The 23,783-nt window shown below is 45.3% G+C and overlaps 1 protein-coding gene and 1 pseudogene across 2 annotated transcripts; one reads left to right on the forward strand and one right to left on the reverse strand.

Moving 5' to 3' along the window:
* Nucleotides 1-2,086: 2,086 nt before the first annotated feature.
* On the reverse strand, nt 2,087-14,327 carry LOC147628480 (nifU-like protein 2, chloroplastic). Of its 2 annotated transcripts, none has more exons than XM_086813638.1 (4): nt 14,007-14,327; nt 12,921-13,047; nt 12,517-12,830; nt 2,087-2,612 (listed from the first exon to the last, which is right to left on the reverse strand). In XM_086813638.1, exons 1-4 carry the CDS (start codon nt 14,100-14,102, stop codon nt 2,424-2,426), a joined length of 726 nt encoding a protein of 241 aa, XP_086669764.1. In that variant the 5' UTR covers nt 14,103-14,327; the 3' UTR covers nt 2,087-2,423. The 2 variants fall into 2 exon arrangements, with proteins under 2 accessions (XP_086669764.1, XP_086669762.1); XM_086813636.1 differs by having other exon boundaries at nt 12,921-13,050; nt 14,007-14,323.
* A 2,140-nt stretch (nt 14,328-16,467) lies between these two features.
* LOC147628481 (uncharacterized) lies at nt 16,468-17,519 on the forward strand (annotated as a pseudogene).
* The last annotated feature ends 6,264 nt before the right edge of the window (nt 17,520-23,783 follow it).

Consider the following 23,783-nt stretch of genomic DNA (forward strand, 5'->3'; position numbering starts at 1 on the left):
TGCATACTTACCAACCAACGTGTTGCTTGTTATTTGCAATCCATGATATTGAAACTTCGGTTTTGCAAGAGATGGGGATATCCATGAAAGTTGCCTTAAGCTTTAACCACTTAATCCATCAATTGAAATGATTATGCATTTTGACTCCATGATATAGGAGCTAAGGTGAGCTAGGTTTTGGTAGAAAATGCAAGTAAAACTATAGTTGTTGAAGCCATTTGGTTGGTGATGTCACGCATGGTTGGTTTAATAAAATCTTGGAAGGTTAAAGGTTTTCGTAAAAGAAGTTGTGAGAGATGGGGATCCATGAAAGAAGCCTTGAGCTTTAACCACTAAATCCATCAATTGAAATGATTATGCACTTTGACTCCATGATATAGAAGCTAAGGTGAGCTGGGTTTTGGTAGAAAATGCAAGTAAAACTATAGTTGTTGAAGCCATTTGGTTGGTGATGTCACATGCATGGTTGGTCTAAAATCTTGGAAGGTTTGCGAGAGGTATTGAATATCATGGAAATGAATGTACTAGAAGAAATAAAACTTGATAAGGTGCCTTTTAATGAGTAGACACAAGTGGATTCCAACTCTAGGGTAGAGCGGAATGAGCTCTCCCCCCTCACCCATGCTCTAAAAATGGTTTAATTATTGAAGCAAAGGGTCCATCTATTTTCTCTTCATTGTTAGCTATTGCTTCTAGCTTATTCTTGTAGCTTTCAATCTAGGAATTAGCTCTCTAAACTTTAATAGTATAGTTTTGATTTTCATTTTTTCACCATGTCTCGGTCCTTTTCTAGTCATGTAACTTGAATAAAAATAATCTTTGTTGTTAGGCAGCTTAATATAATTGAGATGTAACTATATTCACATGAAAATGCACTACTAATTTAGATTTTTGAATCAATACTAAGCTCTATCAATCCACAAATGATACATGTGACATATTTCAAGCTCTAATGAATGATGGTTGCAAGCACAAAGCCATATTAAAGTTGGGAATATAGGGGCTTTACTGGAGAGTAAATAATGTGTCCATCATGAATATCATAAGGTGTAAAATTGTCCCCAAGAATAAGAGCTTTTGTGCCATATTAAAGTTGGGAATATAGGGGCTTTACTAGAGAGTTTAAATAATGTGTCCATCATGAATATCATAAGGTGTGTGAAATTGTCCCCAAGAATAAGAGCTTTGTGGTATGAACTCTAGAATATGGAAGATTCACTAATTCAGAATTTGACTAGTTATGAGGTGGAGTTATAATTAAGCATACATATACACTTTTGCAAACAATAATGTTATATTTATATTTATCTCTTTGCACTTACGTATAAGATGCATACAATTCTAGAGTTAACTCTAGTTGTCCTTGGCTAGCTCTGGTGTTGAGTTATATAATTAAGCATACATATACACTTTTGCAAACAATAATGTTATATTTATATTTATCTCTTTGCACACGCTTACAATTCTTAAGCTAGTTAATCATACTTACCATTCAACAAGCCGTAGACGTAACTATAAGGTTGAACCAAAAAGCTTACCGATTCCAATCAAACAAGACAGAAAAATGCAAAGCTCATGATGGTGATAGGTATCACCTTCAAGTGCAAAATCAAGAAATTTTCCTGTCAACATGGTAGATATGCGTTGCGAATGCAAAGCATGCAAAACATGAGCTATATTGTCATGTCAAGCATAAAGTGGAGTGGGCCACATAGACGAAATTCTACTCTAGAGTACTACAAATTAAGGTGAACTTAGGATGGGATGTGATAAATTATGTTACAACAGTGAAAATTACCTCTCTTAAACAAGCACAAGGCTTGCAACCCTTGGTTGCTATTTGAATGAGATTTCATGCTTGTAACATACATGCTCTCAAGTTTCTAGCCTCCAGAAGAGGAAGTGGCAAGCCTTTGTATCAAATTATAGACTGGAGCCTCGAAACTAAGGGGATAGGATAAATAGAAAAAAAAAACTGCAAGAGACATCATCTTGATGGTAGGCAGATCTAGATCATAATATGGTGTGGTGGAGGCGAAAAGCAATTTAAACACTGCCCCAAGAAAGCCTTCAGGGTGCTCACGTATGGTCAAAGAGTTTTTGGTGGTGGTTTATTGATGTGCCCATAAAGAGCGTAAGGCAAAACATCAAAGAGCTTGCAGTGCCCAAACAATACAGATGAAAGAGCTTGCCGTGCCCAAACAATACATAACCGCTAGGAGTCATTGCTTCAGGTGTGAAGGAAGGTGGCAAAAGAAAAGCCATGGCTCATAACCTAAAGAAATGCTTCTACACTGTTAGTAGGTCATGCAAATAAATACACACCATGTGCTCTCTCTGACTGATGTTAAAATACAGCATTCTGTCCTTAATCCAACACAGACCCTTACCCAAGCCCATATTTACATAAGTGAAACTGAAACCTACAGTAGTTGCACAGCTGCTATCATTGGAATCTTTTCCCGCAGCTTCTGTGTGACAGCAACTCGAACTGTCATTACTTGAGCAGCTGGACCCCCTATGCGAACCTTCACAACTGGCCCATCAATCTTAACTAGTTCCAGCTCCCCTCCACCAGTCCCACTTAGGTATGGCCTGATTTCTGCAAGAACCTGCAAAAAAGGTTGAAAATATGATGTGATCATATTGGTCCGAATGTCTACCCTTTAAAAAAAAGCAAATATGATGTGATCATATTGGTTGGATTAATATCATGCATTAGTGAAGTTAAATTGTCTGGATTATTGCTATACTTAAAGTGAGTGGGAAACCTTTTAAAAAAAGCAAAAAATGAAACACTAACTTGAAGAGCTATTTATATGTATGTGTGTGGGCATGTGAAAATGTGATTACTGGTCAGTTCTCCTGAGTCCTTCACACAAGCAAATCACAATGATTTCTGCACCTTCTGGCCCTTTATATGTATGTGTGTGGGCATGTGAAAATGTGATTACTGGTCAGTTCTCCTGAGTCCTTCACACAAGCAAATCACATTGATTTCTGCACCTTCTGGCCCTTTGTGTGTGTGTGTGTGTGTGTGTGTGTGTGTGTGGACTGTATGGCTAGACAAGTCATTACTTGCAAGTGGCGAGACTGTATTAGCAAGCCATTTCCTCTTTCTGGGGTGTACTCTGGGGTGTACTCCTTGAATGATTACACCTCTTTGGGTCATCCCTTGAGCTCTAGCTTAGGAGCACCTTGACACTTCTTGATACCACAAACCCAAGCCATCACTCTTTTCCACGATGCCCATGATGTCGTTACTAGCAGTCATAGGGGCATAAATTCGACTTTGGAGAAGTTGGAGTTGCAGTTTTATTGGCCGAGAATGAGGCGAGACGTGTTCACTCATGTGCAACACTATTTGGTTTGTCAAAAAGTGAAAGCTTCTCGTGGGAAGAAGATAGGGTTGTTACAACCATTACCTATTCCTGAAGGACCTTTTCAGGATATCTCTAGGGATTTTGTGACGAACCTGCCTCCCAGTCCAGGTAAGCGTAATACGCAATGTTTGACGATTGTTGATTGTTTTAGCAAGTTTGTTATGCTTATTCCTTGTAGGGTTAACGTTAGTGCTGAAGATGTTGCTAGGTTGTTTATCAGGCATTGGTACCCCATAGGTGGCATACCTAGGACCATTGTGTCAGAACGAGATGCCAAGTTTACCAGTCATTTCTGGGAGCATTATTTGATAACTTTGGGACTAAGTTGAATTTTTCCACTGCATCCCAGAGACGGACGGCCAAATGGCGATTTACACTCAATTGGCATTCGGTCGACGTGCTGAAGTGTTATGTTCATGACCAGCAAGGTAAGTGGGAACAGTTTCTGTCTTTAGTTCAAGCTGTGTTGAATGACTCTTTTTCTTCAGCTATTGGCAGGACTCCATATGAGGCAGCATTTAGAAGACCATTCTAGTCTTTTTTGACTAGACGTCGTCCTCAGTGCCTGAAGCTAAGGTTGATGGAGTCTTACCATGAGATTTCGGATTCTGTGAAAGACAAGTTGGCTAAAGCGTAGGAGGCCCATACTCAACAAGCCAACAAGGACAGAAGAGATGTTATCTTCTAGGAAGAAGATTTGAGTATATCTCAAGATCATGAAGCAAAGGTTGAAATAGGTGAGCAAGCGATGCCCAAAGTTATCATCTCGAAGCTTCCGACCTTTTCCCATTCTAAATAAGATCAACAAGGTTTCTATGAGATATCCGGCATTATTGACGGACTATTTGGAGGCTTTGCAGCTTCTGTCAAGTTACGCAGAAGGGGATGTCACGTGCATTCGGCACTTGTGAGCCCCATCTAGGACGAGTAAGCCAAGGTTCCACTCTAAGCGTCTAGGGCTATGTGTACAAGTCCCATACATGGTCTTGGTCAGGTGTGCAAGTCCCACACATGGAGCAGGGCTAGTTTGTATTATGAGTCACCCTCAGGAATCATGACAGGTGTTCGGGTCATTGATAGGCTTGTAGCCAGATGAAAGGGCACATAGTGAGCATATAGCTACATTTAGAACTGCATAAAAGTGAAGGGCCATGGGTTTATCCATGCTGCCCTACATTTGGGCCATCGGGGGCAGCCCATGGGCCATAGCATTGGCCCACAAGAGCCCCAAAGCTTTATTGGCCAGCCCTTATAGAGCAAAGGCCTACTCGGCCAGCCTCTAGGAGGCATGGGCAGGCTGTCGGCCAGCCCATGAAGGGCCAGAAGCAGTTGGCCATCACTTGGGTAGCCAGCATGAGAAAAGCGCCTATTTAATGGTTGGGTGGTGAGTCACTAGCCACAATCTATATCAGTCACGCAATGAGTTCGACGTCGGGTGTATGGAAACCTTGCTAAGGTTTCTCGGGTATGTCCTCTATTCTGATCCACAATGGTTCTATGTCGATAATCCATAGGCATGGTCTAGTGAGAACTTTACATCGGTATCAAAGCCTGGATCTGACAAAGCATGAACCCGAGGCATGAAGGATGTACAGGATCGTGCCATCGTGCGGGTGTGCAAGGACAACACGTGGAAGGAAGGAGATTTGTGCTGATGGCTATCATCTGTGTGGAAAAGCACACAGTGGGATGCATAAGAGAGAGGCTATGATATGTGTCGGCCTCAAGCAGCCAAGAGAGCCCAACTAGGCGGCCAGAAGGGCCAGCCAGGTATGGGCTGTGTAGGGCAGCCAGCCGTAGCAGCCATAACCCAAGGGTGACCAAGACAGGCCACAGGGGCGGTAATGCATGGGGCTCGGCAGAAGCTGTGGGCTGAGAAATAATCTGAGCGGAGTGTTTGGACTTTACATCCACACATATTTTCAGCCATTGCTACAAAGTGTCGAAAGCATGTAAACACATCTGCTTTCGCTTTCAAGGGGAAGCCCAAGCAAACCTGGAGTAGTCATCAATGAATGTGACGAAGTAAAGATGCCCCCCTATGGATGGTGTCCGCATTGGACCACATACATCACTATGTATGAGCTGTAATTTACTTTCAGCTCTAACAGCTCCATCTTTGGGGAATGGTTTTCGTTGCATCTTTCCCAAAATACACCCCTCACATACATGTCTTGGTGGAGACTCAAAAGGCGGCATATTATCAACCATATGATGCTTCTGCAAAAGCATCAAACTCTGAAAATTTACATGCCCAAAACGAGCATGCCATAGCTCTGCATCATGCATAGCAGGAGTGTGGGCAGCCACTGTATTTGCATCATAAGTACGCTTGTCATAGCTGTCCAGCTTATACAAGCCTTTGTATCGTGTTCCAGAAGTGACTATTTCATAACCCTTTGATGGGTCTTTTACCAAACACTTCCCGTCTTCAAATTCAACCTTAGAACCTTGGTCGTTTATGGCTGAGTCAGAGAGCAGATTTTTCTTTATTTTTGGAACATACAATACATTTTTCATACAAATATTGGCACCATTGGCTGCAATAAGTATGACATTGCCAATTCCCTTTACTGGATATGTGGTATGATCTGCACATGATACAGTGCGGCCTTTTGAATCATAAACCAAGTGCTGAAAAACATCTTTGCATGAAGTGATGTGGCTCGAAGCACCACTATCAAAATACCATGATGCATTCTGTTTGTCAGATGCAATGCAAGACATATCAGTGTCTGAAGCACTTGGTGTGCCACTAGTGCATGTGACCAAAAAAGTGTACTCTTCCTGGATTACATTAGCTGATTGTTGTGCTTTGTCATCAGAAGACTGTGCCATGCCAACAAAATATACCTGCAAGCAAACCAAGCACCAATGTGCACTGCCAGGCAACCAAATGTCCTGTGCAAATGTATGCCTGCAAACCAAAGCAAGTGTAAAGCTGCACCAAATTGTCCAATTACACACAATGTGTATACATACGGGACAAATCACAGCTGTAATGCCCAATTACATGCTCCAATCTGAAAATCCCCAATTTTTATGCACTCCAATCGCTTCAATGTGCATTTAATTGGCCAATTTTCACAAAAGCCCCAAATTTCTGCAGATGAAAGAGGTTCAATTTGCTGATTTTGACCTCAATTTTGAAAACCCCCAAATTGCAAGCAAAGCAACATGCCCAATTTTTTCAATTTGTCCTGAAATTGAGAAATCCCCCAAATCGCCTGAACCCTTCACTACATGCACTGTAGTGTCTGCAAAATTGCATCTGACCTGCACTGAAATGGCTGCAAAATCTGTATTTGTATTTGAACAAAAAATGTGTACAGAGAATACCTTCGGGCAATGGCAGCACGTGTGGAGCAGGTGCTAGGCACAGGCGAATAGAGCTGACGGGCCAGCAGTCTTGCTAAGGCGTTGGAGGGTGAAGACTAGCGTTGGAGGGAGCCAGCAGGGCGGTGGAGGGCTGTTGGCAGGCCGACGAGGAGCTGGAGCGCACTGAGCTGATGGGACTCCCGTATCTGCGCCAGCTGGAGCGCACTGAGGTGACGGGACACGCGTATCTGCGTCAAGGACGTCGAAGCTGGAGCGCAGGGTCGACGGTGAGGAGCAGACGGAGTCGTCGTATGCGGCGGACAGGCAGAGGCGACGCGCAGAGCAGAGGGGCCAGGCGACGACGAAAGGCGCAGGACGAGCACCGAGCTGGAGACGGGGGCCGCAGGCGAGGCCCGGGGCACGTGCGACCGACGGAGCAGGGCCCGGGGTTGGAGCCGTGAGGAGCGACGGCGGTATGGACGGCCAGAATGGAGCGCTGACGGATGGACATCGGCCGGAACGGAGCGGGTGCGGTGCTGGGCGGCGACGGGCCTAGGGGCACTATCGCTGCCGGCTGGGCAGAGCGGTGCCGTCCACGAGCTGAGCGGTGGTGGTGGGGAGTCTCCCCACTAGTGCCGCCGGTTTCCGGTGGCCGGACGGTGGAGCAGCGATGGAACCGATGGACGGAAGCAGACAGTTCGGCGACGGAAAGCCACAATCTGTAAACGGAAAATCGCAGGTGCTGCTTCTCCCCACAGGCAGAATTCCAGGGCCAGCTCCCAGCTCTGATACCAATTGTTGGGTGTTGGACTCACACACTCACACACACAAACCTGCACATTAGGGTTAGGTGCAGGATGGAGAAGCTCACACAGAAATGAGAGAGAGAGAGAGAGAGAGAGAGAGAGAGAGAGAGAGAGAGAGCGCCAAAAGTGTTATCCACAAAATGCAAGTCAACCCTTGCATGTGTGCCACATCCATATAATATACAAGTACAAAATATTAGTGTCCTTTCACACTTGATGTCCAAGGGGAAAAACCACATGGTAAAAAAGTGCCCTTGGTTAAGCCCTGTTCACATATAGCACTACCATAAGTGAGGAGCATGAGGGAAGCCCGTAGGTGCTGTACAATGGTAAGAAGCAGAAGCAACTGCTAATGACCTCAACTGAATGCTGAAAAATGAGATAAATTGGGGGAATTCCCCCAAAGTGCTAGTCGGCCAACTGTAGCAAGCTGACAGCAAGACAGTAGCATAAAATGCTACAAAAAGGCCTAAACATACTCCAAAAAAAAAATGATAGAAAAATGTTGAATAATCTTTGCTAAGATATGCCAATGCACGGCCTCATAAATGGCCAATACAAGCATGAAAAAAAAAAGGTGATGTAGACCCTGTGGAAATGATATAATCCAACAATTGGACCCCTCAAAGGTTCAAGAGATCTTGGATTGGGACATCCCTCAGACCGCCCAAGAGATCCGTTCTTTTGCAGGTCTTTGCCAAGCCTACAGCACTCATGTTCACAAGTTTTCCAACCTTGCAACACCTCTCACCGACTTGCTCAAGGGGGTGAAAACTCGTAGACAAAAAGTCACAATCACAGGCAAGGCGCTTGATGCATTCCGTGCACTCCAGAAAGCAGCCTTAGAAGTGCCTGTTCTGAAGTTAGCATCTTGGGATGAACCTTTCGAGGTCATTACCGATGCCAACAATGTAGCCATAGGTGCAGTTCTTCAACAGGACAATAGACCCGTGGCCTACTACAGTAGAAAGTTGAATGTCGCCGAAAAGAATTATTCAGTTTATGACAAAGAGCTTTTGGGTGTGATCACAACGATCAAACATTGGAAGCCTTTTCTTTATGGATAGGTTTTCACAATCAAAACAGACCACCAAGCACTTAAGTGGCTTCAAACCATGCCAAGTGCCCAGTGGGATCAACAAGCCAGATGGAGTCGGATCTTCTAAAAATTTGGAGGAATGATCAAGTACATCCTTGGTAAGCATAACCCAGTCACAGATACTCTTAGTCGAAAGGCCAGCATCCAGACCATGCAGGAGTCTACCATTCTCGAAATCACTCGGAAAGACTTAGATAGCATAAAAGATCAGTATGTCGATTCCCCTAAGTTTGGTACTCAATACGGTTTGGCCCTCACCTTTGAGCCTAGCCATTACTCAGTGCAGAACAGTTGGTTGTTCTACAAGAACCACCTCTGTGTCATTCGGGAAAAGCGAGCAGCTCTTCTCCATGATGCCCATGACTCCTTAGTTGGAGGCCATAAAGACCGCTTGACCAAAGCCCAGAAAGCTTATAGCAAACAGGCAAATAAGTCTAAATGAGATGTCCACTTCAAGGAAGGGGATTGGGTCTATTTGCACATCATGAAACAGAGATTGAAACAAGTGGGGGCAAACGCTGTCCCAAGCGTTCTTTCCGTAGTTTTGGACCCTTTCCTATAGTTAAAAAGATAAGTGATGTCTCCATGAAATTGTAGTTGCCTAACAGTTAGACAATGCATGATGTTTTCCATGTTTCTTGGCTAAAACCATACGTTGGACCAAAAGTGTTTGATGTTTCAGATGAACAGCAGCCAGACATGAAAACGAATCAAAAGTCATTGAGCCTGAGTAGATCCTTCTTCATCGTTGAAAGCATGGTTCCGGTCGAAGACTCCATCAGTTCTATACAAAGTTCCGAGATCGAGGTACCCACCACGAAGTAGTTTGGCTAGACGAAGAGTTCTTTCAAGAGTACCCCCAGTTGTTGACAGACTACGTGGAAGCCATGAACCTACCGCCAAGCTAAACAGAGGAAATGTTACATGCACTCTGCACTATAGTGCATGGTGACAAGATGGCTCATCATCAGTGCAACGCTGTACAGCAGTAGAACCCTTTAGGATTTGATATTTGTCGTACGGCGTAACCCCATTGTAATCCTCAGTCCAGGATATGTCAAGCACGAGCTACGTAGGTCATTCCTCAACCTTAGAGAGTCAATCAGCCAGTTAAGTCCCTTAACCCACTTAGAGAGAATCATTCATGCATATAGAGTCAGTAGAAGCCTTAGAGTTTGCATCAAATCATGTTTGCATTTTGCATATCATTCATCCCATATGCATATAGACCGTCTAAACCATTGCAGAAGCCTCAAAATATCATTCAATATTTTATCCTATTTATTTGGCATTTTTTCCATAATATTCCGGCATTTATGACCATTATTCTATTCATCGAATCGTGTAGCTTTATTGAGCCAGTCGGCCAGCTTCACAGCCAACCCACCAGCCCCTAAAGCACATATAAATAGCATTGCTTCACATCATTCCATCATCATCTCATAAGCGTTTCAATCTTCAGTCTCTTGGAGCTTCATCGCTTGAGCATATAGAGCATACATCAACAAACGCATCAGCCCATATTCAGCCAAGGAAGGAAGCGCTTCAGTAACCTGCGTTTTCAGCCTTCATGTAGAATTCAGCACTCCTACATATCATCGTTTTGCTACAACCACTTTGGTGAAGGTAAAACGCTTCATATTCATTCATTCCTGATGCATAACACATATACCTAGATGAATCTAGGAACATGCCCAAATTCACCTTATAAGAATGTGCAATTTATAACCTCATGGTAGTCATCCACAAGACAATAAACCATCAACTCCATCATGAATAGTATGGACTGGAAACTATGACATCCCCACTAAGTTACTAACGTCATCAATGCCCAATAGTGGGTGTAGAACTTGATATCAATATATGCTCCCACACACGCACACCCCGCACGCGCGCGTGCACACACATAAGAGCATACATTCATACAAAGGTCTCTGTACTGAGTTTCTGTCAAAGCTCCGGAGATACAAGGGGCAAACTCAACCATAATGAAGCCTAGTGCATAACACAACATAGAACAGTCCCAATCAGCCCCTTCTCTCAACCTCAGATTTGTAGCCTTCCTACATTCCATCGGAAGAGTGCGGAGGCTTCAGATCGGTCATCATTGGTGCTTCTACAGCCATCTACAGTTCAGCCCGACTCTTGGTCTTTCAAAGGTCTTGCGTTTGGCTTATCTACAGTCTCAAGTCAATCATAAAGTCATTCTCTTCAAAGATAATAAAGCAAATACTCCTAACAATAGGAGAGGGCCCTTCAGTGGGTAATTTGGGACCCAATAAGGTGTACATATCTCTCTCTCTCTCTCTCTCTCTCTCTCTCTCTCATCTCTTAAAGTTTGAAGTGATAAAGTGGATTGCTAAAGACTCGCGAAACTCGGGATAAAGAAGGCGGTGTGAGACTGTGTGTGACAGGATCCTTAATTACGCATAATTCTGCTCCATGTTATAGGTATACCATCTATTCAATTTTGGCAGTTGATGCTCCTCTCATGTTTCATGTTTCTCGTATTCCATGGACAATTCTGTATCACTCCAGTGACATAGCTTTATTTTGTTTCTATTTTATTTTCCGTTCCATGACAAAATATGCCATGGACATTATTGTCACTTTGGTCTCATACTAGGCCCATTGGGTCTTTAGTATACGCTCTCTCTCTCTCTCTCTCTCTCTCTCTCTCTCTCTATCTCTCTCTAGTGTACCCCCCGTCCCGCATGATATTGTATCCCCTCATTGTACTCCACTCACCTCCATAGCGTACCCCCCCCCCCCCCCTCACTATATTCACACCCTCTAAGGGTTTCTGTTTACCTTCAAGTTCTAGTTTCATTTTCTAGGTGCCAGTAGTATCATCTTTATTTTTCATTTTCTGGTTTTTTATCCAGACATTGTATCAGATCCACCATGATGTAACTTTTTGGTCTCATAGGTCATTATGGCCTTTTGAAGACGTTAATATAACATTTCATTTCATTTCATTTCTCTCTCAACAATTAACACATCCATAATCAGAATCAAGAAGACTTCCTCTATGCTGCATGTAACGCCTAGTTATGAACCATAAAAGATTATTGGTGTGAAGAACCAAGCACACTCCATATACTCATACTTGGAATAACTCATGAGGTGGAAGGATAGGCTAGAGGAAAGCCCAACCTGGAAAAAGGTAAGCAAATTAAAGAAGAGATTCCCTAATGTTGTTTTCGAGGATGTAAGCATTTCTTAGGGGAAGTGTTGCATGCCTTGTATTGATGGGATTCCCCTAGGAACGGGTGCATATTTGGGGGTCTGAAGGGCTTAACCCAATGCTTGAGGTGGTTAATGTGAAAGGTTAAAGAGACCCCTAAAGACATTAATTGAATGGATGAGGTGAAAGGCCTAAAAGGGTTTATACCTTAGAGAAGTAATTGACCACATGTCAAGCATTAGGTAAGGGGGAGAACGGTCTAGCACAGCCATAAATTGTGGAAATGCCCAATTGGGGATTGGGGGTCTTGAAGGAAAAGTCAGTCACGCAAGGAGACCAATCTATGATTGGGTGGAAAATAGAGTAGCAGCACTCAGCTGAGAAGTAGGGTCTAGACCTATTTAATACTAATCTACTGATTACGATTAGATAGCTGATTTAGGGTTGTGGACAGCATACCTATGCAAGCCTTGATTTCTTATCGAAGTACAATTGACACAAACCAGAATGCATTTTCCAACAAAGCAGTCTCTAGTATAGAACACAGGAGGCTGACACATATAAATAATGACAAAGACAATCAGTTCAACACTTTATCAAAGTTCCACAGCCTTAAGCATGGAAACAAGAAAAACTCTCAACTTTCTCACGTGTTCATATTAATCACGAGTCCCTGAACCACCCAATACAGCCCCGCCACGAGGTTGAGAATTGAACTCTTACCTTTTCTATGTTCTCTTCTGTCAGTGCCAGGCCCGTTTCCTCATCCATGACCTGTTCCACACCTACAATCTCAGGTATCTTCTCTATTAAGCGTCGTTCGATGCCCATCTTCATTGTCATCATAGAGCTGGGGCATGATCCACAAGCTCCTTGAAGCTTCAACTTTACAACTAGTCCATCAATCTCATACAGCTCTACGTTTCCACCATCCGACATCAAATACGGCCGTATTTCATCAAGGACCATTTCAATATTTTCCTCCGTCAAAGCCAAACCCTCCGTTGATGCCTGAGGACTAGCTACAGCTTCGATGCCTACAAGGACACATGAGGAGCATATGAATGCTGATAACCAGGGACAAATCGATTCCAAATAACACAGTAGAATGAAAACTCAAGTGATACCTTTTCTTGTCGTCTTAGCATGTGTGATACTACTTGCATGTAGAAGAGGACCGGAAAAAAGCAGGTAGGTCTCTCTGTCTAACATTGTGTTCTTCAACCCACCAGCATAACCTTGGGACCGTGAAGCCTGCTGAAAAGTATGGCATAGCATGAGTTAAGTTAAACATGCCTTTCTACTACACTACGTTTATCTCCAGCAAGCACTCTTTCACTTCACTGTGAATTTGTTCCTAGAGGCCCCTTCGTTTTGATTTGACCCACAGTATGGCAGAAGCAACAGCTCAAGCAAACAAGCAAGCAGAGGGCCTGCCTCCTTTGCACTAAGCCTTAAGGATCTGCCATTATCATGAGTGGAGCTCAAGATCTTGTCCCTGTCCGAAATGGAACTGGACTCTTCACACACACACACACACACACACACACACACACACACACACACACACATGAAGCGAGATGGTTCTCCTTTGACTTGAAGAGAAGAGCCAATTGAGTTCCCTTCGGATTGTCTTCAGGAGGAAATGGGGATGTGATCCCTGCAGAATATTTGGCATCAACATATGCAACACCTGCTGAACAGTCATAATACCACAGGTCCCTATGATTTCTGAACTATGTTTGCCCTCCAAAGCCAACACAGTGTTACTCACGTACTGCCACTTTGTGATCCTGTTTCTCTGAACATGGCACTCACAAGACTTTCATAGCATGAAGAAAGAGAGCTAAGCTGTCGTCTGTCATGGTCATCAGTGGATGAAGCATATGGCCACAACCTTCCTGGCCATTCTGCACTTGGATTTATGCATTATTACTGAGCCCTCAGAATTTGTGATTGGAACCTTTCCAGCAGTCAAAAAATGGGTGAACCATCAATGAAACAGGCCGCAGGGACCGCCTCCTACACTGTCTTTTGCCTTAAGCATGATGAGCGCTTAAGGTAGAAAAGCTCTACCACAGAGACATCCATGGCAGGGGTTGATCTGTGGTTCAATTAAAGGCTTGTACCATGCAAGGACGGAAGGGCTGTCTACAGTATACTAAAATGTATGTATACTGATACCAACGAATGGATGAAAAGTGGATGCATACCTGGTGAAATAAGCGCGCGTGAATAGGAGGCCCTTCTCTAGAAGACACGCATGTGACCCCCATGAGAGAAGAGGGCTGCACGTGCAGAATCTGCATCTCTCCCTCCCTCAATCTCTCGGTTCTCTCTCTCTCTCTCTCTCTCTCTCTCTCTCACACACACACACACACACACACGCAAAATTTAGTGAAATGAAAGGGGCAGGCCCGCACACGTTTGCTTGGATTGGCGCTGTGGAGTCTGGGCGATGAGGGGACTAAAAGATGATCAAATTGAAACTCTCACGGCCAACAAAGAGAAACAAAGACTCGGAGCCGCCTCTCTTCTGGAGATTTTATTATTACTTATATTTATTATTCTTATTCACCCTTCTTTCGTCGGTATTGAATATATTCCACTCCTATACCTAAATTATCAAAGATTCGGTATTTTTTAAAAGCAAGATAAAAATTCACGTGGAGAGAGAGAGAGAGGTAATAACGTCGGTAGAATGCAACACGAGGGGTGCTCGGTTCAAAACCAGCTAGCTGTTTGCTAGCGGCATGGAAGCACACATGCACACGAGCACAAAAAACCCAAAAATTAAATGCATTGAAAGCTTTGGTTGGTCGTAGGAAAGGGAGGCGCCCGTTAATCAATTCTTCTTCTGTAATTTAATGAATACGTAACAATACATATTAAAAGTGTCTTATATTGCCAATTTATTTATGTGGTCCTATACAAATGAGAGAGATATACCTTCACCCTTTTTTATCTTAATTAATGCCTTGCACATTAGGTTAGTCTAAGGTATTAAAACCTTAATTCCCCTTGCTTTGCAGTGTCACCAGTCCCCTTGTGTACCTCATCAATACCTCGCCTCCATCGCCCTCCTTCTTGCTACCAATGATGTCGACTCCCTTGCCCTCATCACAAGGAACCTATCCTCCCTACAATCTTTTATCGTGCCCAACAGTGCATGCAACAAATACCTATGGTCGTTGCCCTCTTTGGCACATCTAAAGGGGTCCTTATGGTGCTTGCGAGTGTTCCACCATGTCCTAAGACAACCCAGCATCGAGTGAGCCATGCTCCTCCCATCCGCCTCGACCCTTAATAGCCTTGAAACCTTGCTTCTCCATACACAACTATCAAACATATGACTACCAACAAGGGGTACTTCTCCATACACACAACTATCAAACATATGACTACCAACAAGGGGTACTTCTCCATACACACAACTATCAAACATATGACTACCAACAAGGGGTACTTCTCCATACACACTTTTGCACACATTATTAGAAAAGCTTGTTGATTTTAGAGTCATTAAAATGTTACGAAAAGTGAATGTAGGAGATAAGAGAGAGAGACTCACCTACTAATCCATTGACACATGTAGAGACTGCCTCCGTCACCATCCTCCTTGCTACCAATTCATTAAAGATGCGAAGGTTGTTAAGAAAGGAGGCGGTGTGATTGATGTGAGAGTCATTTATAAAAGCATTTGATTTTTGTGATTTCAAAGGTTTTACATTAAACCTCTTTCAAAAAATTAACGATTTACATTATTCACTCAGTGTAGGCCCCTATTCGTGTTTTGTTGTTTCTAAGGTTCAAATTAAGCAATAAATATTTTAAAATATCCTTTATATTCTCTTTCCATGCATGATCCCCTTCTCTCTCGCACGTATAATGAGCAAAGATCTAGCTCCCTCTCTCCTCCTTAACTAAAGCCACGTCTCTCTCTCTCTCTCTCTCTCTCTCTCTCTCTCTCTCTCTCTCTCTCTCTCTCTCTCTCTCTCTCTCTCTCCCGGTCGCCAGTCCCTCGCCCCCCTCTGCCCCCCCTCCCGCCAGCAACCCCCTCTGCGCCCGTCCTCTCTCCAACCAGCCCCCCTGCCCTCTCTCTCTCTCCTCTTCTCTCTACGCCAACCCCCTCTGCGCCCCCTCTCGTCGCCAGCCCCTCGCCCCCCTCTGCACCAGCCCTCCCCCCGCCCTCTCTCCCGCCAGCCCCTCTCTCTCTCTCTCTCTCTCTCTCTCTCTCTCTCTCTCTCTCTCTCTCTCTCTCTCTCTCTCTCTCTCTCTCTCTCTCTCTCTCTCTCCTGCGCATCCCCTCCCACCTCTCTCTCTCCCCGCTGTCCCCCTCTGCGCCCCCTCTCTGGCCAGCCCCTCTACCCCCCTCTGCGCCCCCTCTCTCGCCAACCCCTCGCCCCCCTCTACGCCAGCCCCCTCTGCCCCCCCTCCCGCCAGCAACCCCCTCTGCACCGCCCTCCCCCCACCCTCTCTCCCGCCAACCTCTCTCTCTCTCTCTCTCTCTCTCTCTCTCTCTCTCTCTCTCTCCCACCTGCGCATCCCCTCCCACCTCTCTCTCTCCCTGCTGCCCACCTCTCTTTCTCTCTCTGTCTCTCCCGTCGCCTTCGCATCTCTCTCCCCGTCGCCTGCGCATCCCCTCCCCGTCGCCTGCGTTTTGGTCGCCGCCATGTGACGCCCCAGCCCAATCCAAGTTATGTTCGCTACCCTTTCCTCATCCACCCTTGCTCAGGCCTCCAAGGCAGCAACATAAGTGTTAGGGTTCTATCTCTCCGAGGTACATCGACATGGCCAAGGGTGCAAGCAAAGAGGAGATAGTCAAAATGGAGGATAAGCTGAACATCTCTATCATAGAAAACAAGAAGACGGCAGACTTCGCCATCAACAACATCATCAACCGACTTTTCAAAGTCAAGAAGGAGATCGAAGCTTTACAAAAAGAGAAGGAAGCTTGGAAAAGGGAGGAGACTTGAGAGAAGGAGAGGGAGAAAGAGAAGGAAGGAGGGAAAAAGGAGAAAGAAGCATGGAAAGAGGAGAAAGAGGGATGGAAGAAGGAACGGGACACTATGAAGGAGGAAATCGACATCCTCAAAGTGGAGGTGATCTCTCTACGGGACCGACCACCACACGAGAGGAGGGGGAGATTGTGGAAGTTGACAAAGAGGCCATCAAAGAGGAACTCACCAAGGCAATCACCAAGAGCCTAGAAGGTAAGATGGAGGCAACAAGGGAGGGTTGGGTAAAAGTGGTGAAGAGGAACATCAAAAAGGAAGTGAAAGAGGATGCCCAAAAAGAAGGGCTCCAAATCGTCAACACCACCATTGAGGAGGAGCGGATGCGACATGCTCGTAGACTCAATGTGAGAGTCACAGGGATTCCTGAGGTAGCCGACTCTACCCCCGAGGGGGATGGGCGGACACTATGCACGTAGACTCAATGTGAGAGTCACGGGGATTCCCGAGGTAGCCGACTCTACCCCCCCCCCCCCCCCCCCCCGAGGGGGATGGGCGGACACTATGCACACGACTTGGATAATCACATGAGGGACCCCCCCTTCCTCAAAGCTTGGAGGGCCGGGAAAGACATGACAAAGAAGAGAGGTCTCATCATACAGTTTCGGGATGTGGAGGCACGCACCATCTTCATGAGGAAGAGAATCATACTACGAGGCTTAGAGGGAGCTCCTATTTTCTTGGATGATGATCTCACAAGGATGCAGCTAGAGCATAGGAGAGCTTGCATGCCACGAGTCTAACACACGAGGAGAGAAGGCAAGAAGGCCTTCTATCGAGATGGTCGGGTCATCATTGTGATGGTCGGCCCATGGATTAGCGGTTTGGGGCCTATGGCACACAGACTAGGCCACTAACAGAGCTACACATGGTAGTATGAAACTGTAATGGTTCACTATGGGTGCAGCCTGGACAACTGGAGCATGTTATGGTGAGGAGAGACATCATACTTCTGACAGAGACACATCAGAGCCCAGAGAGAGGGCTACCTCGAGTAGAGGGATTCCAGTGGGGATTCCAGTGGGAGTCAGCATACAGGAGGACCACACCCCAGGGTACCTCGAGAGGGTCAGGGGGAGTAGCAGTTCTATTCAGACGGGAGCTACAGGGGAGACTGAGAGTGGTAGCACAGGATCCAGAGGCCGGATACATGTGGATCAGCTTACAGCTCTCACGGGACAGGGTTATATACGATTTAAGGATGCAAAGTTAATGGACCCATTAAGGGTAATAAGGGGTAGAGAAAATGCCTCGAGTTTTATATATTTACTTTCCTCCATCAGGATCCTCCTATGTCATTACAGAGGACTGCCACAGGAGGAGGAGACAGGAGCCTCGCCATACACTGGTCTGTCTCTCAGAGGAGATTATGCATTATTCTACACTAGGGGAGGTATTTCTTACGGGTGACTTCAATGCCCACACACAGAGCAGACAGTGTGAGGTGTATGACTATGATGACATGGAGATCCTCCACCCTGTGGATCCAGAGGAGATAGGGGATAGTCAGGCATCAGAGGACACTGGACCGGACAGAGGACATTATGGGGACCACTTACTAGAGTTGGGAGCCAGGCATCGTCTCGTTATTTATAACGGGATGCTACAGTGGCCGGGATCAAGAGGGCTGACATGCTTCCCACATAGGGGTCATACACGGACCGGAGGCACGGTGGTAGACTACATTATGGGGTCTTTGGAGGCATCACAGCTTGTCACCTCATTCTCCATACCACCTCGTCCTATTGGAGCAAATCATACATACTTGGCATTTTCACTAGCCGGATCACCAGTATCACCATCCCCCCACATACCGACGCCACACACTACCATCTACTTCACATATGACATGGCAGACATATACACTGGTAGAGTAGAGGATGGGCTCCTACTCATGGATCCCCTGGCACCTATGGATACCATTACAGCCCAGCTGGCATCACTCCTACACACGGCTACATTACAGAGCTTCCCACATCGTGTCCACTCTCAGGAGAGCCTGCGAGATCTGGGACTATGCCCCAGAACAAATGGTATGATGACGAGTGCAGAGCCCTATACTCACGGCTCTGCATACAGAGAGCCTTGGGAGCCATCACAGAGCAGGAGTCGAGGAGAGAGATGAGGAGACTTACTCGCCACGCAAAAGGCGGGCCTTCGCAGAGATACAGGAGCTAGAGATCTTCCATTTCTTCATGAGTAGAGATAGCCCTATCTCATGGCGGCACTTCAGACAGCCCCGGACACCGACACCCATTGCAAACCCACAAACATGGCACACATATACAGAGGGCCTATACCACGCCCCACAGCAGCCACCTATACCTCAGCCACACAGGAGCCTCGACCTACCACAGCTAGCTTCTTTACCCACTCGATGGTAAAGGAAGCTATCCGCCGCCTACATCATGGACGGGCCGCCAACCATATGGGCCTACAGGGTGAGCATCTCATATATGCAGTAGATTCTTTGGCTCCTTTTCTTGCACACCTGTTAGCAGAGGGTTTGCCTGCGGAGTGGACGATGCACACCATTGTGCCGATCCACAAAAACAGGGGATATGCTTGATCCGAGCAACTACAGGACGGTTACGTTGGCCAAACTCTATGGTGCAATGTTGGAGCAAGAGCTTAGCTTATATGTTGAGTGAGCAGGTTTACGCTCATCAGGGGGCAGGCAGGCTTCAGGAGAGCTTTCTCTACCAATGACCATGTATTCACTTTGAGATGTATGATTGATCAGGCCAAAGTGAGGAAGAGAAAGCTCTATTGCTACTTTGTGGATTTTCGCAAGGCATTTGACACAGTGCCACGAGAGAGGCTCTTTCAACACCTGCAGTCTCTTGGCATACCAGCAGATATGACATGGGGCATCTATGCATTATATGAGCAAGTTTCTAGGCGAGTCAGATGCCCAGGAGGTATGTCCGAGACTATTGCTAGCACCATTGGTGTGAAGCAAGGATGCCCACTTTCCCCCACGCTATTTGGGTTATACATTGATGAGGTGGCTGACTTCATTACACAGGGAGGCGGAGATGGAGTTGATCTAGCAGGTACCTCAGTACATATTATGCTTTATGCTGATGATATTGTATTAGTGTCTGAGTCTCCAGGAGGTCTACAGCAGCATCTACATGCACTCGATGATTTCTGCACACAGAGGGGTCTTACTGTGAACCTTGGGAAAACCAAGGTTATGGTCTTTCATACATCAAAACAGGGCAGGAGTCAGCAGCAGCAGCAGCTGACATTCACTCTCGCAGGACGCCAGGTGGAGGTGGTGACATCATACGTGTACCTAGGGGTTACCTTCTCTACAGCAGCCATGCACTTCACCATGGGTTTAGCAGCCATAGCTAGATTGACACGGGGATATGCAGCATTGGCTATGCTAGAGAGACAGTGCCACCGTGCGCATTTTCAGGAGCCCCAGACGAAGGGGTGGCTATTTGACACATTAGTCACACCGGCACTGATGTATGGAGCAGCGATATGGGCGCCAGGCCTTGCTACCCATTAGTGGACACAGATAGAGAGACCACAGGCCCTCATGATGGCACGCATGATACGCAACAAACCATCAGTACCTCATGACATTATCCGAGCAGAGTTTGTTGCGCCTCCTATGATGGTAGAGGCCATATTCCATACTATATGCCTGCTAGACAGATTCAGAGAGATGCCACAGGACAGATTGTCATATAGAGCTTTTGAGGCATCTAGACAGCTGGCTGAGGCAGGAGACAAAGGATCATGGTATGCACAGGTCACACATTGGTTCTCACAGCATGGCCTAGACATGGATCATCTACCACCATTCCAGTATGACAGGGATGCACCACATATCCGTCTCTCTCATAGTGAGAGGAACAAAGTATTGAGACAACAAGATCTATGGTAGCTCTATACACGAGAGACATGGATATCGCCTACACAGCCTCTTCCACCGAAGATGCTGTACTACAGAGATCACTTCATGAGTATCACTGATGATGTATTTATAGAGAGGCCTAGATACATGGAGGGCTTTTTACCACACGGCTCCCGAGTAGCTATTGGTCAGCTTAGAGTCTCCTCACATCGATTGGAGATCGAGACTGGCAGAGCAGCATGGATCCCACGAGAGGAGAGGGTATGCAGATTGTGCAGAGAGGAGGTGGAGAGTGAGGAGCATTATGTATGCAGATGCAGAGCATATACAGCCATCAGAGAGAGATATCCCATTTTATTCAGAGAGCCACATTCCCTATGCCAGCTCTTTGAGACAGCAGACCAGCGCATACTGGGGAGATTCATTCTAGACATACAACGTCACAGAGAGACATCATTACAGGCTCAGACAGCTCCAGAGGGGGGACGACAGACATAGATTACTACATTTTTTTAAAGATCCACCCCACTCCTAGCCCCTACACAGCAGGGAATTACTCTCCAGAGAGCAGAGACACTCAGAGCCCGCAGGAGACAGAGGACATCTGGCTTTTTGGACACCACGCCTCTACCAGAGAGAGATGACAGAGATCGGAGCTTAGTTTCACAGAGAGGGTGCGGAGCGACTGGCTCGCTTTAGAGCATAGACCCAGGCATGTTCTTTAGGGAGCTGTGGACACCCCCTTCATTGATGTATACCATTTTATACCCCCAGTATGGTACCGGATGGAGCTAGCTAGGTTGCATATCATGATTGTATACTCCATGCATATAGCTTTGCATTCTCCTAGTAGTAGAGCTTATTGCACACCCAGATTTAGCTTTTTAGTTCAGTAATTTTTCATTTTGTTGGGATGACAGAGGATACCCCACACAGGTACACTGATTTGTCTCATAGGCCGAGTTCGGTCTTTTGGAAGACGTTAATAAAATCTTTCTCTCTCTCTCTCTCTCTCTCTCTCTCTCTCTCTCTCTCTCTCTCTTCTAATTGCTCCCCCTGAGCATAGCCCTACTAATGCCCACCAGGGGGAGGCATAACCGTAGGGTCTCCACCAGCTCGCCATCATTCCAAGTCACTTCAACCTTATCTTCGCCAATCCCAAGTTCCAACTCCCAATGGCTCACTATCGACTAGCTTACCATCATTCACCAAGCTAGCTAGCCTCAACGCTTCACGTGGAAAAACCCGCTTACTTAGTTGAGTCACATAGTATCACCCCAATAGTTGACATCCATCAAAAGCAGCCATAACCACATTTTTGTAAAGGCAATTCATATGCCCAACATTGAGAATGTGGTGCCTAGTGCATCACCCAACCAACATATTGTGGTATAGCAGCTTTCTTCATAGCTACAACAGACAGTCTACCACCAAAAACAGTAAACACAAAAAGATATTCATATCTATTCCAACTTTAAGAGTGGGTTCACACACATCTAAATTCAAACATGCCAGAGCTTTCCTTTAAGGGTGCTTTGACATCACCAAGAAGACCACCAAATCACTTGACAAAGGGAGTGGTCCATTTATCTCCTTAAGCAAATTGACAAATTTGCAAGAAGAAGATGTTACACTCAAAGTGCAACTTCGTGAAGTAGAAGATAGACTTGCAACGTTAGAAAATAGTCCAAGCCTGGCAATTGGAACCCCTCAAAAAGATTAAATTTTTGCCAAGGTGATTGACTTGCAACTTGAGAAAATAGTCCAAGCCTAGCAGTTAGAATCCCTTAAATGATGAAATTGTTACTAAGGTGAAAGAAGAGATGAAGCAAGATTTGCACGAGACCATTAGTGGTTTAACATCAAGGTGGTCAAGGAAGATTTGAGTGAACACATCAAATCATAAGTAACAATTGAAGTTGAGGAAAAATACCTAAGACAATCAAAGGCCCTTCAAATCTGTGTGGGTAGTTTACTCAATGCATGATACATGGATGGACTGGGAAAAGATTAAGAGGAATCTTCCCCCCCCCACCCCCAAGAAAATGGAAAGTCTCATTATTTGGAGTTTATTTTGCATTTATGTTCATTTATTGGTAGGACAAAACCTTGATTTTTTGGTGATTTGCATGAAGTTAAAGCACAAGAGGTTAAGATTTCATTGCTTTGATCCAAGAATGAGCTTAGTAATTTTGATTAGGAGTGGAACCCACTCCAAAAACATGAGTGTTTAGTTCCATTAGGTTGAATTAGAGTGAAGTTATTAATTTAGGTTTATGTATTTCACTAGTTTTCATAAATTTCTCATGCATTATTGAATTGGTAGAGTAGGAGCATGCAAAATCATCCAAAACTAATCAAAAAACACATAATTAGCTATATGATTATATCACAAACCTCCAGGCACACTTGGGTATACCATTAAAGGCAAAGTTAGAGGTTTTTACATGCTTTAGACACTTTGTTTCTATGGATGAAAATGTGTCTATGTGTAAAGTTGGCCCCTTTCGTATAGATCAGGGGGGATTTTCATGTATATATGTTGAAAGAGGTATAAAACATCAATGCATAGTACCTTATACACCTCAACAAAATGGTGTAGCTGAGGAGAAGAACATATCTCTTATGGAGATGGCACATTGCATGGTTAAAGGGAAGGATTTGCCTTATGTTTTTTGGTTAGAGGCAGTTATATGTGCCACTTATGTGCTAATTAGATGCCCCACCAAGGCCTTGTAGCCTTATGAAGCTTGGAATGGCAGGAAGCCCTATGTGGCTCATTTGCATGTTTTTGGTTGCCTTGCTTATGCTCTTGTGGCAACATTCTAGCACAACACTCCAAAAGGGGAGAGAAACTTCTTGCAGTAAGACAACTTATTACCCAGTCTGTGCGGAATCAACTGCACCAGTAGCACGCCCCACTCGGCTTGGCAAATGCTCCACATCTCCCCACAATTCATCAGCATCAAATGGCTCACCAATGTGAAAAAAAAATACCCAATCTACAAGCGTAAGAAGGCTGAAGACCCTGACACCCATGTCACGAAATTCGAGGCTGTGTGGAAGGTAAATCACACTCCTGAATGTTCCTGATGAAAGGA

This window comes from Cibotium barometz, chromosome 19 (assembly GCF_041138505.1).
Source record: "Cibotium barometz isolate CiBa-2024 chromosome 19, ASM4113850v1, whole genome shotgun sequence".
Classification (NCBI taxonomy): domain Eukaryota; kingdom Viridiplantae; phylum Streptophyta; class Polypodiopsida; order Cyatheales; family Cibotiaceae; genus Cibotium; species Cibotium barometz.

Coding starts and splice junctions, on each gene's coding strand:
- LOC147628480 (XM_086813636.1), bottom strand. CDS start 14,102: ATGCAGATTCTGCACGTGCAGCCCTCTTCTCTCATGGGGGTCACATGC. Junction 13,051..14,006: donor ACGCGCGCTTATTTCACCAG/GTATGCATCCAC, acceptor CATACTTTTCAG/CAGGCTTCACGGTCCCAAGG. Junction 2,613..12,516: donor CAGAAGAGAACATAGAAAAG/GTAAGAGTTCAA, acceptor CCTTTTTTGCAG/GTTCTTGCAGAAATCAGGCC.